The 15523-nt window shown below is 42.4% G+C and overlaps 1 protein-coding gene across 4 annotated transcripts in view; it reads left to right on the plus strand.

The window, feature by feature from the left end:
- PHKB (phosphorylase kinase regulatory subunit beta) overlaps positions 1–15523 on the plus strand; it is a 142096-nt gene that overhangs the window by 62408 nt on the left and 64165 nt on the right. For all 4 annotated transcript variants that reach the window (XM_055000356.1, XM_055000355.1, XM_055000358.1 and 1 more), the window contains 4 exons: positions 2489–2552; positions 7250–7345; positions 11835–12032; positions 14551–14608. In XM_055000356.1, the coding sequence (XP_054856331.1) occupies positions 2489–2552; positions 7250–7345; positions 11835–12032; positions 14551–14608 (416 nt within the window). The remainder of the gene's footprint in view (positions 1–2488; positions 2553–7249; positions 7346–11834; positions 12033–14550; positions 14609–15523) is intronic.

The following is a 15523-nucleotide window of genomic DNA, read 5'->3' on the forward strand; positions in this document are numbered from 1 at the left end:
AAACGGTCCTAATGAGTGTTTTTTTCAGCCAAAGCGTATGGAGGTCAAAGCTTCCTGTTTACCCTCAAAAAATAGATGCCAGCAAAACAAGGTGGCACATGGGTTACCATGATGGTGCAAGGGAATACCATGTACCTGATCCATGAGTTCTGGAGTGAAGGCAACACCTCTGTTGTATGAACAGAGCTCCGTGCCCTACGCCCAGGGCTCATTTCAAGGGAGAACGCACAGGAACGCAGTTCTGACAGTTCCCCCAAGAGGTCACATGTCAGGTGGCCCCGCCTACCTGACTCTCGGTCATTTTGGGCCCGTTTCATCCTGGATTGGGGCTGAAACGGCCCGGATCAGGCCTCTGATAGGTGGTGGATCACTCTCCTGTTCAGCAGCGGCCTGATCCTGACCATTTTGGGCCCCTTTTTGGCCATTTTCAGCCCCTTTTTGCCGTTTTGGGCCCAATTTCGGCCTTGAATGGCCGGGATTGGGTCCAAAGCAGCCAGGATAGGTGATGTCAGGGGGTGTGGCACATGCAAATCAATTATGCTAATGACACATTTCCAGTGACGGCAAGGGGCATGGCATATGCTAATGAGTTATGCTAATGAGTTCCTCCAGCTCTTTTTCTACGAAATGACCCCTTCCTACACCCATCTGTGTTTCTGAAAGTTCTCCATGAGTCATAGGGCTGTGAACATAATTACCCTGATAAGATAGTCCTGGTTTGCACAGAGATTTGTGTTTATACTCTCTTCAAAGTTATCTTCAAGTTTCAGAGGATTGAGTTCGCCCTTAAATAGCTCTGCCCATTATGCCTGGAACTGCTTCCCAGAAAGGCTATAAGCTGTCATCTCCCTTTTTAAAAAAAATCCACTTCTTCCAGAGAACCTGTGGCTTAACCTTTTGGTCGTCACCCTCAGCTGAAATAAAACCTAAGTATTGCTACCTTTCCTTCTCTACTGATCCATTGCATTTTTGCCATTGCTGTTTAAAGCATTTCTGGGGCTGGATTTTAAAGTTAGGTCAGCTGACTAGACTAGCTCCATATTTCTAAGTCCCCCCTCCTGCCTCAAACACAGTTTTGTGCCACATTTTTTCAGGTTGGCTAGTTACTGATGTGTGATCGTGAAATTTCTTGGCTGACTTACTTGCAAGTTGCAACAGATTGTCCCCACTCCACTCCGTTTTGTAAGTTATAGTAAATGTGAACACTGCAAGTGCTTTGGAACAATGTCTTCTTTCCTGCCTGATTACTCCATGGGGTGCATATAACGAGCTATGCTCTTTACAGGGGCTTGTTTCAAAAGTTACTTTTTTTTAGTTTTAGAACTATGTTTGCATGCTGTTATAGAACAATCTGCCCTGACCTGGATAGCCCAGGTGAGCCTGATCTTGTAAGATCACAGAAGCTAAGCAGGGTCCACCTTGGTTAGTAATTGGATGGGAGACCTCCAACAAAGACCAGGGTTGCAGAGGCAGGCAATGGCAAACCACCTCTGTTAGTCTCTTGCCATGAAAAATCCCACACGGGGTCACCATAAGTCAGCTTTAACTTGAGGGCATTCTCCACTACCAAACAAAGACTGTAACTCAGATATATTTGTTTTAGACCCAGTATCCGATTGTGTGGAAAGCTTGTGTTTTATTAGTGTGGATGGATTTTTCCATTTTTAGTATCTTTCTGTTTTTTTACCTTTTAATGCCATGTTACCTCTGATTTCCATTATACTAAATACACTTTAACTTTCTGATTATAATTGTGTGCCAGGAATTTTTCATCATATGCTCAGCCCTGTCTACCTATGCTTGCTCATGCTTGCAAAATAAAACTCAGATGATACCAACATTCTTTGTTTCTTTTTATGAGAGGGTTAATCAGGTGTCTTTAGAGATCCCTAGATAGTAAAGCAGCGGCAGCAAATAGGATTTTGGACCTTCTGTGTCAGGGAGACAGATTGAAGGTACACAGACTGTGAAAGAAAAGAACCGCAGATTCTCGATCGCTTCTCTACAGTCTCCTGTCAAGATTTCAGATATAAGTTTCTTGCTCTGTATAGGGCCATGTACATTAATAGTGCTTGATAACGTTTTAAAAATATATTTCATGCCAGATTCCCATGTGTTAGCGTTAACCTTAAATTAAGTGAAAAAGTACTAGTGTTTGCCAATGAAGGTCTTTTTAAAAATAATAAAATCTGTGTTTGTACTCCTGGTGCCCTCTCTGCAAGAGCTTTAAACCCTCGGTACCAGATGTCCAAATGCAAAGTGATTCCATATATATATATTATGCAGATGGCCATTGACCTTTAAAGATAAAACTGCTGAAAATAATAAAATAAGCCTACTGTATCATAATTTTTAGCCTCAGGTTTTTGTTTTTTAAAAAGATCCTCTCAGCAAGAAGTAGTCCAGTCTTCGGGGAGCTGAATTTTATTTCCAGAGTTATAAGCATAACAAGCAACTTTTTCTCCCTCCCTCTTTCTTCCTTTTTCAGTTCTGTCGGGTTAGCAAAAGCCGCCTTAGAAGCAATTAATGGATTCAACCTCTTTGGCAATCAGGTAGTAAAAATATTTAAGTATTTGTTCATTCTCCATTTTTAATTAACGTCTTGTTCTTCAGTAAATTGCTTTCATTGCAGATCAAAGGGGGTCTAATATCCATATGGTAAAGATTGTTCTCTTTTTTATTTTTTTCCCCTTTTTAATTTTTTCCAAGGAAGGAGGGTAGCAAATTAGTTCTCGCTTCTTTGGGTACAGAATTCATAACCCATCAAAAACAGCTCGTTCCTTGCTCTATTAGGAATATTTTTTGTCCTTCTAGTCATTTATTTTCCTCTTGTCTGAAAAGTGAAATGTCTAGAAATTCCCCATGTTTTCCTCCAGTCCCTTTGACCAACTTTAAACAGCTCCATTTGCTTATATGAATAGCTGTCCTATCTTTTTTCTGTTTTCTGTCTCAGGGTCACTTCATACCTTCATTAAGTGTGTTGTTTTTCTGGGTTTTGATAGGGTTCCTCACCCACCCCTCTCCTCTGGTAATTTGCTATTGTGAGGATAATATGAGGAATGGATAATGTTTCCTGCCAATCATCTCTGTTGCCTGCCGCTGCTCTGAGCAGCCACAGGAGAAAAATAAAAACAAAAACACTGCTGGCCTCTGTGCTGGTATGTTACTTCTCTCTACAAATCAAGTGACAGTGAGTAGCTCTAGGAATCATGCGGAAACTCTGTAGTAAAGCCACGGATTTTCTAGTGATTCCTAGACTTACCCTTTGTCACTTTCGGATTGTACCCAGAAGTGACATCGGTGTTGTTGCCAACGTCACATGCCACCATAATTTAATTTAATTTAATTTATTGGATTTATACTCCGCCCTCCCCACATCAGTGGGCTCAGGACGGATAAGTCCGTTCCCCTCCCCCAATCCTCCTAGCATGGAAGAACCACATATGCCTGAGTTTCTTGGTGGAAGGGCAGGTTAAAAATGTGAAGATAGGTTGGTTGTGCCCCAAGTCAGCAGCTAGTTTTATGGCGGGGGGGGGGTGGATTCTTTGAAGTGAGAAGATAGTCTAGGACCTGCCCTCCACACACAGTGGACACAGAACGTCATATAGCTATATCACAGCAACTGCTGTCTCGATGCCATCCTTCTTAATTGTGAGTTGGCTAGGGGCAAGCAACATAAACTACTCAGCATGTGTTATTAGATTTTGGCCCAGGTGCTGCTTTCTGTTCCATAGTTTCATAACACTGTATTTCTGAAAAAGGTCTAAAAGCAGAGCACCGTAACCCACCATGTTTTCTTCCCTTGAAAAATCATGCCAAAGTCAAATATCTAAACACTGCATCTCTCACTCTGATGCCCAGATTTTTTTAAAAAAATTGTTACAGAAAAACAATGCTTTGACAATGTGCTATCCTTGTTGAATTTTTGTGTGAAATCATCACTGGTTTTATTTAAAAGCACAAGAATAGATATCCAGACGCACCGGGAAGAAAGCCCAGATGGTTGAAAGAAACATGAAGCAAGGAATAAGTTGCATTTTAAGAACTGGTCCTTTAAAAGGTTCAAAATGCTAGAAATTTCTTTGTGCGGAAATATTGTCATCTTCCTTGAGACGACTGACACCACTGTCAAGTCGTCACTCTAGCAGGCTCAGAAACAGAATATCTGAAAGCTTATCTGTACATTTAACAGGATTCCACTAAATTTTTAACTGAGATCCTCGAGCTGAGCAGAGGGCAAAGTGTAAACACTAGCAGGGTGGTGGGTGGGAATTAACTTTTAAGTTAACAGTGTCTTAATCTGGGGGATTTGAAAATCAATGCATTTGCAAGGAACCTCTGACCTTGAAATACGAGCACTTAGCTTCTTTTCAGTCTTGATGTTTCTATTTTAAAGGTTGGAACTGAGAAATAAAGTGTCTTGGGCTGCCTTGTCATACGATGTTGTAGGCTCATCCTGGCAACAGACTCAATATATGTTTGTTGTTTAAATTGTATTTTACTCTGCTTTAAGTGGGCAAAGGACAACTCTTAAGACCCATATTCAAATTCCCTCTCGGCCTTGGGTGATCTTGGACTTCTCACAGAGTATTTGTGGGGATAAAACTGAGGAGAGGATAGTGCCAGGTATACTGCCCTGAGTGCCTTGGAGCGAGATTGGGATAAAAATGAACTAACTAAATAAAGTTGTAAAGATTCCCTACTCCTCCCACCCTTGAATCATTGATTGTCCAAACAGAAAGTGTTCACCTCCCCTCAGAACCAATAACGATAATCTCTCTGTATATATTTTCACTGAGTGTACTTTATTCATACCTTGTCTTCCTATGACTCATGGAAGGTACTGGAACATGCTCATGGTTGTCCTGGCAACTGAATTGGGCCCCCAGCCCTGGGCGATTTCTCTGGTTCCTCGTGGTTGCTCCAGCAACTGGCCGAGGCTTCATTTGCAGCATTCATGTGCTCAGCTGGAGGGCACTGTAGGATTGCCCTATCCCAGCATCCTGAAAACTACAGAAAGTAACCCTCTTATTAAAGTTGGTTTGGCTATACGGCCAACATTCCCTTCCTGCACTCACATATGGCCTGTCCGGGATAGTCTCCACTTATTCTCTTTACTACTTGGCAGAGATGCTCAGTTAATTTCTTCGAGCTTGTCTCTAATAAGCTTGTAAAGAAAATAAAATTATTGGGTCCTGTTTTAAAATAAAGAAATGCTTCTATTTTGCTAATATGCCAGTGTTTTACTACTAGTTCTTTTTGCTTTTAGCCAGTTTCCTGTCAACTTTGGGTTCAAAACATTTGACAGTTCCTGAAGCTCTCCATTCTCTTAGGCAAATTAAAAATCCTTATTGCATTTTTTTTCTCAGCCAGAGTTATCACAGAAAACTCAACACCAATTACTGAACCCTGTGTAGTGTTAAATTTGTTTCTGTTTTGTGTATTTTAAGTAACCTGTTGCTGTATTTCAAAGCCAATCATAGGTCAGTAACCTTGAAATGATATATTAAGATGTAGAAATATGCCATTATGCCCCCTAACATGCATTCAAATTGCTCTCAAAGGTCTAAAATTATCTGAACAATTTCAAATGCATGATTAGCAGAGATCTTTAAGAACTAGTGCAGCAAAACCAAAATTGAGCTATTTCCATCAGCTGCTTTTTGATAAAAGAACTTAGTAGCACAGTAAGAAGGTGTGAGCAAATTTCCCAAGATTGAAAGGAAAAGGTTAAAAAAAAGGACAGGATCCAGAGAAGCCCATACACTCAAGAGTCTCTCTACATGAGACATCTGACACGTGAAGAACACATGTTGGGAGTAGGGGTGTGCGCTTCGGGTGTCCGATTTGGAAAAAATACCTGAATCAGACACTATTTGTAAAGATTTGGGATTCCCGAATCGGTGCCAGCATGGTGGCTCCAATTCAGGAATCCCGAATCAAAGCTTTCCCGAAGCATTCAGGTTGCTTTGGGAAGCTTCAGGGCAACTTCAAAGGACCCCTTGTATCAGCTGTCAGGCGGTAGAGGGGATCCCCCCTTCCGCCGCCTGGCAGCTGATAGGTTAAAGGGACCTGCTGCTTGCAAGGGAGTTTTCTGCCTTCTTCGCTGCCCTGCGGGCCCGCGTGGAGGAGGAGGTGGAAAAGTGCCCTCCTGCCCCCCAAATGACAACTGCAGCTGTCGTTTGAGGGGCGGGAGGGCCTGTTTCGGCTTCCTCTGCTGCCGTGCCAGCCTGCAGGACAGTGGAGGAAGCCTCCTCCACCCTAGCATCAGAGGGAAGGTAAATGGGGGCCTGGGGTAGGGGGCTGAGGGTGGGAACTGGGCTGTTTAAAGGGCCCTGCCACTTGCAAGCAGCAGGGCCCTTTAAAATATCAGCTGGCAGGCGGCAGGGGGATCTAACTAATCATTCCCTGTGTTTGATCCTTTTATCTTTATGTTAAATTGCCTTAATTAATATTAGTTCTGGCCTAAGTAATCAAAGCTATCCCTCCCTTTCCCCCAAAATTCAGCTATTGGTCTATTATGTACATAAGTAGTTAATTTGGCCACTGAGGCATATTTATGGGCCTTATCTGTCCACTCTGAAAGAATCAATTAGATTTACAGGAGACAGAAGAAAACCAGAAGAAATTGAAATATCTAAAACAAAGACATTTTGAAAATGTTGCAATACTGAGTGACTTCAACTACCCTCCCACTGACTGGGTAAATGTTTGGTTGCATCATGCTGTAGAAGTGAGGTTTCTTCAAGACGTTGTAAGTGATTATGCACTGGAACTGTTGACAGAGCCTATAGATAGTGATCTTAGACTTGGTTTGAGTGAGGCTTAAGAACCTGGTGCGAGATGGAGATGTCATTATGCCGATTAGGAACAGTTAACACAATGCTATTAAGTACAGCATTCACACCAATGGAAGGTTGCCCCCAGAGTCCAAAACACATTGAAGTCACATTTGACTTCAAAAGAGGGAGCAAAAATGAGGGGGCTAGTTAGAAGGTGCTGAAACGGAAACTTGAGAGTCAAATCCCAAGCGGACGCATGGAAGATATTTAAAACCGTATTAGTTGAATAGGACATATTCCCTGGGTTAGAAAAGGTAATGCAAGTCTAAAAAGATGCCTGTGTGGTTAACAGACCGAGACAGTAAGGCTTTTCCCCCCCCTAAAAAATTGAAGGTTTACCAATATTTTCTGCTCCGGTCATTTCAGTATGCATCATCTGTCGAGTGAACTTTCTGTTCCCTTTACAGGGCTGCTCCTGGTCTGTCATATTTGTAGATCTTGATGCCCACAATCGGAACAGGCAAACTCTTTGTTCCTTGCTTCCTCGAGAATCACGATCTCACGTAAGTAACGGTTGATGAAATTGAGTTTAACAGGAGAGGGAGGGAATGAACTCGAATATAGTTCTTAGCGGTATTGCAGTTTTAATATCCTGTTTAATAAAGGAACTGAAGTTGTTGGTTAGGGAGCAATTAGAACTCGTTCTTTAAATATTACTGCACAAGAGAGACCATTCTAGGAGCTAATTATTATGGTAGATACATCTTCTGTAACTCTGGACAGGATGAAATTCTTCTATGTAGCAGGAGTGGACAGCAGGGATTTCCCCCTGAATTATAAGTGGTATTGTAGATATATCTTTGTTGTGTGAAGAATCCCTATAGGCAAGTGGCTCTCAACCAGCGGTATGCATATCTGACTTTTGACATGATAGTAGTAACCTTGGACATCTGGTATTTCTCCACATCCTCCATTTTGTGGCCAGCCCCCACCCCCTCCCGTCCACCAGCACTAGTCTTTGATGGGTCATTTCTGCTTAACCTATCAGCCCCATAACATCAACATTTACTCCCAACACTACTTATCATTTAAGGACATTACAATTGTTATACAGAATATATACGTATATATTTTATGTATATATACATAATATATTTCTCCAATTCACTTTGCAGGCGAGTGCTGAGTGGGGGAGGAGAGTGGGGAGGGAGCACGTTGACAAAAGACACAAACACAGTGCTGGAGGTAAAGAGGCCACAACTTTATTGTGATTACAGCTCAGGGAGCAAAGGAGCACATAGGGCACAGATCTGAGCATCGGCTGACCCGCCTGCCAAGCCGATGACCCACATGCCCCCTCAGACCCCTGCTGAGGGGGGGAACCATGGGATGACAGTCAGTGGGATGTCATGTGGGTATACACCCCTGTGTGAACCACCCCCTGCCACCTGGCAGTGAAGTGGACTGACAGCCCCTGACTGGGCATGCACCAGCCATTCCACACTCCATAATAGGGAAACTGAGACTGAGGGCCCTGTCTCCTCCCAAATGGATCGGTGCCCAATGCCCAATACGCAGTGCTGGGCGTGCCCCCGTGCCCCCGATCTTTCCCTGCCCCTCCACAACATGGCGGCCACCATGCCATCTCCCCACTCGCCTCTCCCACATCGCCTGCATTCCAGTCCCCCAGGTGAGTCTGGGAGCCGTTGTTTCCGGACAATAGAGCTCTTTGCTGTCAAATTTGGGAACTCTATAGGATGGAACAATATCTTTGATGTTGACAATTTCCATGCGGGTTTTCTAATAATACAAGAAGGGCATTGTGAGAAGCCAGTGGGTGAGCCTTTCACCAAGAATGCTAGTTTAGCATTAGATACTTTTCATTAACATCACAAGTGCTGTCTTCCGTTGTCTTAAAATTAGCAGTCATGGCACAATGCCTCTTCTTTCATTCCTGAATCCTGTAGCATTTCCACAAATTAAACATCCCATTAATCTTCACTCTTACTGCTCTCATGGAAGTACTACATTTCATGATTTTATAAAAGGGGGAAAAAAGCACTGACTGCTATTTAGGTTTTTTTCACATAATTTTTTTTATTTTATTAATAGAGTTAAAAGCCAAATAGAAAGGGCAAAGAAATGAAAGAAAGAGATAATAAAAGAAACATACAAAAAAGAAACAGAAATTAAAAATAAAGGAAAACAATAATACATGTTTCATTTCCATTTTTCTCTGCAACACTTACCTTGTTTTAGTGAACATCATACTTTAAATTTTAATCTCCTCAAAATTTCCTTTTCCTCTACTGCTTCCCTTCTATTTATTTTTTCCCCAGATTTATCTTCTTAAAAATCAAAACCACAAATCATCAAATTACTATTCCTTGTATCATGCAGAAAGTCAATAAGAGGTTTCCAGTTGCTGGCTGCTATTTAGTTAATATTTTCTTCTACTCCTACCTTCTTCTACTTCTGCCTCCTCCCTGGTGAATGCAAGTTTGAATATCGGAGTATTTTGTTCCTATGTATCGGAAGGTGGTGGTGGTGGTGGTGGTGGTGGTGGTGGTGGTGTGTGTGTTGTTACCTGGTAGTGAATTTTAAAGGTCTTTTCATTAGTTGCTCAAATACTGTGGAAAATATCATTCAGACAAATAAGAAGGTATTTTGTGCAGCTCCAATAAGAACGCAGTTCTCGTCAACTACTTGGTCAGTTTTCCCATATCGTACAGGTGGCTTTATTAGGTAATTTTTTTTGCTGTTTGTTGTTGCATCTGCATTGGAGACTGTGGTGTGATGTGTTCCATACAAACTTTGATTTCAACAGCGAAATCCTAAGCAAAGTTATTCCAGTCTAAGAGTCTCTCTACACAAGATGCCAGGGCTCGTGTCCATCAAGTGTCTGTGTTGGAATCTGTGCAAGTGTCCTGCGCTCAGTCGTGAAAGAGTTAAATTGTTGCTCTGTTTGTTTAGTCAGATAGCTAGTTAGCATAGGACCACTGAGGCTTTGAGAGAAGTTCCCGCCAGAGAAAGTGGGAGTCTTTAGTCTTAATGAGGGAATCCAGGAATGTCTATTGGATGAGCCAGTTTATTGGGGGGGGGGCAATTAGCTAGCAACATATACTAAGGTTTTAGTGCTCTTTATTCAGTCGTCAGTCGGCGTCTACAGTCTGCTACTTCACTAGACCATGCAGTCTAAACTTTTCTCTCTCTAGTACCTAGTTGAGACTATCAAGATGTAGTCAGAAACTGTTTGTTGTTTTTCCTACCAAATGTACCCTTTTTACCCTATTATGTAGTAAAGTATTTTTATAGAGCTGGAATCACAGAAGTCTGTCTACTTATTTCCATTGCGCTATAATCAAACTCTGCAACTCTGCAAACTTATTATTATTATTATTATTATTATTATTATTATTATTATTATTATTATTAATTATCATTATTATTTATTATCATTATTATTAATCTCATTGCTGCTGCAACTGCCAACAGTCGGGAGATGCAATGTTAGCCAAGAAGCGTAGTTTTGAAAGACAGAGCTGGTGGAGATGACTCCGGAAGGGACAGATTCTCTCACGGCCCTCCGCCGCCTCTGGTATGCCAGACTGTCTCCTCTTCCAGAGCTTTTACCCTGCCGCCCTTGCCACTTGAAACTTTGAATTAACCGAGCATGGCAAAGGCTCCAGAAGGGGAGATGCCAGAGGCAGCAGAGAGCTGTGAGAGAATCTGTCCCCTCCAGAGTGATCTCTGCCAGCTCTGTCATTTAAAACTATTGTTTATTTATTTGTTTTATTTTACTTCTATCCCACCCTCCCCACATCATTCATAAAATACAATAAGTTAATAATCAACTTTAGAAACACACTTAAAACTTACACTAAAATACTCCAGGCGCCATTATACATAGGCTACTTTAGATACTGATGAAAAATCTGCATAGATCATAGCTGTGGGCAGAACGCATAGCCAAGGGCAGTCATAGAAGAGGTGGTGATCTTAGGTGGAATACACTTCCCGGCTAACATTGCTTCTCCCGACACGTGAAGAACATGTGTGAAAAGTATTGTGTAGAGAGACTCTAAGCACATTGAACTCTACTTAGTATTTCACTGAAAGAGAAGATTAAACCGTAGTTTGCACAGAAGAGAAATAATCTATGGCTTGGATCCAAGACAGCATTTTTGTGTTCAGAATTTTCATCCACAAAGCAAGGCTTTCTCACCTCCCTGAGCACCCCCCCCCCCCCATGCTGCTCTTAGGTACCCCATATTCATTTTAAAACACCCATTATTTAAACAGCTGAAAGGGCCATCGTTTCAAGCTTTTGGCCTGACCTGGTTCCAAAGGGGTTCGGCCGAATGTGTTTGGTGTGCTTCGGCACAACCGGATTTCGTCACTGGTCTCAACCTCAGGAAGCAGCTCCTGACATTGGAAAGAAGCCCTGCTGGGTCAGACCTGTGGTCCATCGAGTCCAGCTTTGTGTTTCGCACAGTGACCAACAACTTGCTCTGGAGGGCCAACAGCAGGGCACAGAGGCAGAGCAGAGCCTTTCCCATTGAGCCTTGGGTTGGAGCTCCTGGACTGGATCCATAGTGAATTGGCAGTTTCCACCAATTCCCCCTTCCAATTCCATGTCCCTTTTCAGAGTCCTCTATCCCCCAGGAGCAGCATTTCGTAGAAATCCATGGGCTGCAGTTGGAGGGCCAAGGCCATAAAGTTCCATTATACCATTGGAAAATTTAGTCTGGATCCAACCCATTATATGTAGTATTCACAGTGCACAAATACTAAAATTTAAGCAAGCACTCCAGTTACCTGAATTCTTGCTTCACAGTTTCTTTGCTTCTTTAACACCCTCATTCATCCATTATTGGGTATCTGAAGAAGTGAGCTGTGACTCACAAAAGCTCGTACCCTACCACAAATTTTGTTAGCCTTATAGGTGTGCCTGGACTCTTGCTCTTTCCTCCTGCTACAGACAGACTAACGCAGCTACCCATCTTGATCTGCCGTCCCTTACTGAGACCGTTGTTTCCTTTCCTACCCCAGAACACCGATGCTGCTCTCCTGCCCTGTATTAGCTATCCTGCGTTTGCCCTGGATGACGACGCTTTGTACAGCCAAACGATTGATAAGGTGGTTAGAAAGCTAAAAGGGAAATACGGATTTAAGCGGTTTTTGAGAGATGGCTATAGAACCGCACTGGAGGACAAAAATCGTCATTACTACAAACCTGCAGAAATTAAGGTAATGCTGCTATTAGTGCGATATGGGAAGGAATTAATTGGTGTGTTCATAAGTGTTCAGATGTGCTTTCCCCTTGCAGGGTTTGTTTCTTATTTATTGACATTTGTGTGGTATAATTACTGGATAAAGACATTCTGGTTTGCCCACTCTGACTAGGATTTTTTTAACACAGTTAATTACGATGACTCCAAATGTCAAATTCTAATTTCTAATTACCTTTATTATACCAGTGTGGTCATGCATGCCTGAACACAGCTTATACCAGATCTTCCGATGTAACTTCAACAGAAAATGACAGGAGCATTTTTGTAGACTTAGCCCAAAGTTAGTTACTTTTGATCAGATGGTTTTATTGATCTGCATTCCCTCTGTCCAGGCCAGACAACAAGTATTCGACTTTGGCAGAGAAAATGTTTTTTTTTCCATAGTGGATGAAAGGAAACTGTTGAATTCTGCATGAGAGGCCCTTAGCGCTGTGCATGTTAATCTTTTAGCAGCGTTGTTTATGAGATAGTAGCAGTACAATTCTGTGACTCTGCAGTTTCCAGTTTTTTCTGGTTCTTGTTCATCCAAAGGCAGTAAAACAGGGATCCCCAACATGGCACCCGTGGGCGCACCATGTTGCCTGTTGATAACCTTTCCTGATGCCTGCCAAGTGTTTTTAGAAAGTAAGTGGAGCTAGGTGGGGCTTTTGTTTAGCAGGGCATCTGATTGGCTGTGCTGATTTTAAAAAAACGTTGTTTCAGCAGCAGCTCCCACCACAGTGTCGGTATTATTCTCTTTGCTGTTTCTCAGTGTATTTTTTAAAATTACCCCCTTTCTCCCTGGCATTGGACTTCCTTTGTGTGTGTGGGTGGGGGTGGGGGTGGGGGGCTCTGACGCCTGCAGCTACCATTTTGTGGTTGGCTCCTCTTCCCGTGGCAGTGATATCATGGTTGTGCCCTCCACCCTGTGTCAGAATTCCGAAAGTGCCCGTGGGCTCCAAAAGTTTGGAGACCCTTGCCCTAAAGCATTGCATAGACTGGAAAGGTTTGGAGACCCCTGCACTAAAGGATTGCATGTGCTCAGCAGTGTAATCTCTGAGGCTTTGCAGAAGATGGTAGCCCTTTAACTATAGTTAAGAAAAACTTAAGAATGGACTGTGGGACGCCATGCTCTGTTCCCTGAGCTCTTCATCTCCTGTACACCCCACCAGGTTCACTTGTTGCTTTTTCACTGCGTTGGTCTTGGTGTTAACCGTGATGAATGATAATGAGGGTCTTAATTAAGATTTGAAGTAGGGCTTTAATCTGGGCTAGACATACCATGTTATAGCCAGTGAGCATAGAATGGCAGCAGTGGAGGCTTTGTATGTACAAGGGGGGTGGACCCCAACTCAGTAGCGGAGCATGTGTTTTGCATGCACAAAGTCCTAGGCTCAGGCCATGGCTGCTTCATTTAAAACATCTCAGCAAGTCCGAGATCCACTCGCCAGTCAAAGTAGGCAGCACTCAGCTAAATAGACCAGCAGTCCTACAACTTAACTAGCTTCTATGTTCTATGATGCTGTAACCCAGTCTCTATCCCCTGATGCTGTAACCCAGTCTCTGTCCCCTGATGCTGTAACCTAGTCTCTGTCTCTTAACTATGTGGCAAGTGGACAAGAGCATCACATCACTAGCCCCGTGCATGTCATTGGGCGGCATCGCAGTCTGTGAGTTCTCAAGACCTGGGGGAAGAAATGCGGCCAGGCCAGGTGTGAAAAGTCAGGTTAGATGTTTTGAGTTCCGATGTTATATTTTAATCCAGACTGTTGTCGTCGGATCTTTTGGTACAAGCTGAGTTTGAAGCGTGTCTTTAATTCCTTTTTTCTAACGCTACCGTGAGCGCTTCTGAAATGGAAGGAGATTTCCACCGCTTCCTTCTTGTAAAAAAAGGTGGGGAGAGAAAAACAGCAAATCATATGAACTGTTGGCTTTGGCACTTCCTGGCTATCCATTTTAGTGAAGGAGACATTACTTGCTGTACTAGCTTCAGATGTGCGGGCCTAAGAGGGTGCGCTGTCAGCAATTTCTTCCCTGATTGATTTGTTTAGAGGTAAATGTGCTTACTTTTCAAAGGCAATATACAGTTTGTTTCCCACAACAAACGGCCATGTTATTTATCATTTTATTTAATTTCACAGCTGACTACAGACTAGACTATATTAATAACAAAAATCTTTATGTGCTTCAGAGTATTAATGCTTGCCATTAAAGGCTCTCTGAAAGGAGTTCCCATTTTTCCTTCTAACACTTTTATTTTTGCCTTTTTAAATTTCGATGAAAATTTTCTTGCCTAGAATAAAAAAAATACATATAACTGGGCTGTGACATCTTTAAAGTACTGCAAATCTTTTTTCTTTTTAAAATAAGTTTTTTACACTTAAAATAATAATCCGTTCACGTATTTTATGCTTAGATCCTTTGACTGTATGATAAGATGTTTGAATGTTCAAGAATGCTGCAAGTTTCTAATTTTCCTTTTTTTTCCATTTTAGCTCTTTGATGGGATTGAATGTGAATTTCCTCTCTTTTTTATTTTCATGATGATCGATGGTAAGTGTGAGCTTTCTTTCCTTTTTTGGGGGGGGGATGGAGAACAAGTTATGGAGTGGAGCAGTGAAATGGTTTCGGCCAATCCAGAAGGGAAGGCCATAATACAGTTGTGCCAAAGTTTTGAATGACAACTCTGCCTTCTAAGTAAAATGGCTAGAATGATTCCAGCCCTTGTAGAATGAACATTTTAAATATTTGTTTTATATACTGCTGAGAAGAGAATGCTTGGATATGTTCACGGTTCCAAAATTCTGTTCTGTTCTCGCTCACTGATCACATTCATTAGATCAGTGTCCCCCAGTGTCAGTTGTAACATTCAAACTGGATATTCTAGCTGGGTCACATCAACTAATCCTTCATTTAGTTCATTTAGAGCAGCAGTAGCATAGGGATGAAGTGGCTAGGCTGTGAATTAGCAATCTGCTAGTTCGACTCCTGCTACTGCCATGAACTCTGCAGGTGGCCTTGGGGTAAGCTGGTCCTCTCAGCCCAGCAGTATTGTGGGGATAATAAGAACACTGATTATGTTCACCACTCTGAATGGGGCACTAATTTGTCTAGAAGAGCAGAATATAAGCACAGTTATTATGAAAGCTGCTGTAACATAGCGGTTAAGTGGTTGGGCTGTGAGTCAGCACTCTGCTGGTTGGAATCCCACTCCTGCCATGAGCTCTGCAGGTGGCCTTGGGTCAGACACTCCTTTCAGCCCCGGGTCCCCAGCTGTATTGTGGGGATAATAAGAACACTAACTTTGTTCACTGCTCTGAGTGGGGCACTAAACTGTCCAGAAGGGTGGTATCTAAGCACACTGTTGTTGTTATTAATCTGTTCACCCAGTTGGGTTATTAATCAGTTCACCCACTTCACCAAGTGTTTGGTTACTGGTTTCCTAGCTGTGAGAGCTTCCCTGTTAAT

This window comes from Eublepharis macularius, chromosome 16 (assembly GCF_028583425.1).
Source record: "Eublepharis macularius isolate TG4126 chromosome 16, MPM_Emac_v1.0, whole genome shotgun sequence".
Classification (NCBI taxonomy): Eukaryota; Metazoa; Chordata; class Lepidosauria; order Squamata; family Eublepharidae; genus Eublepharis; species Eublepharis macularius.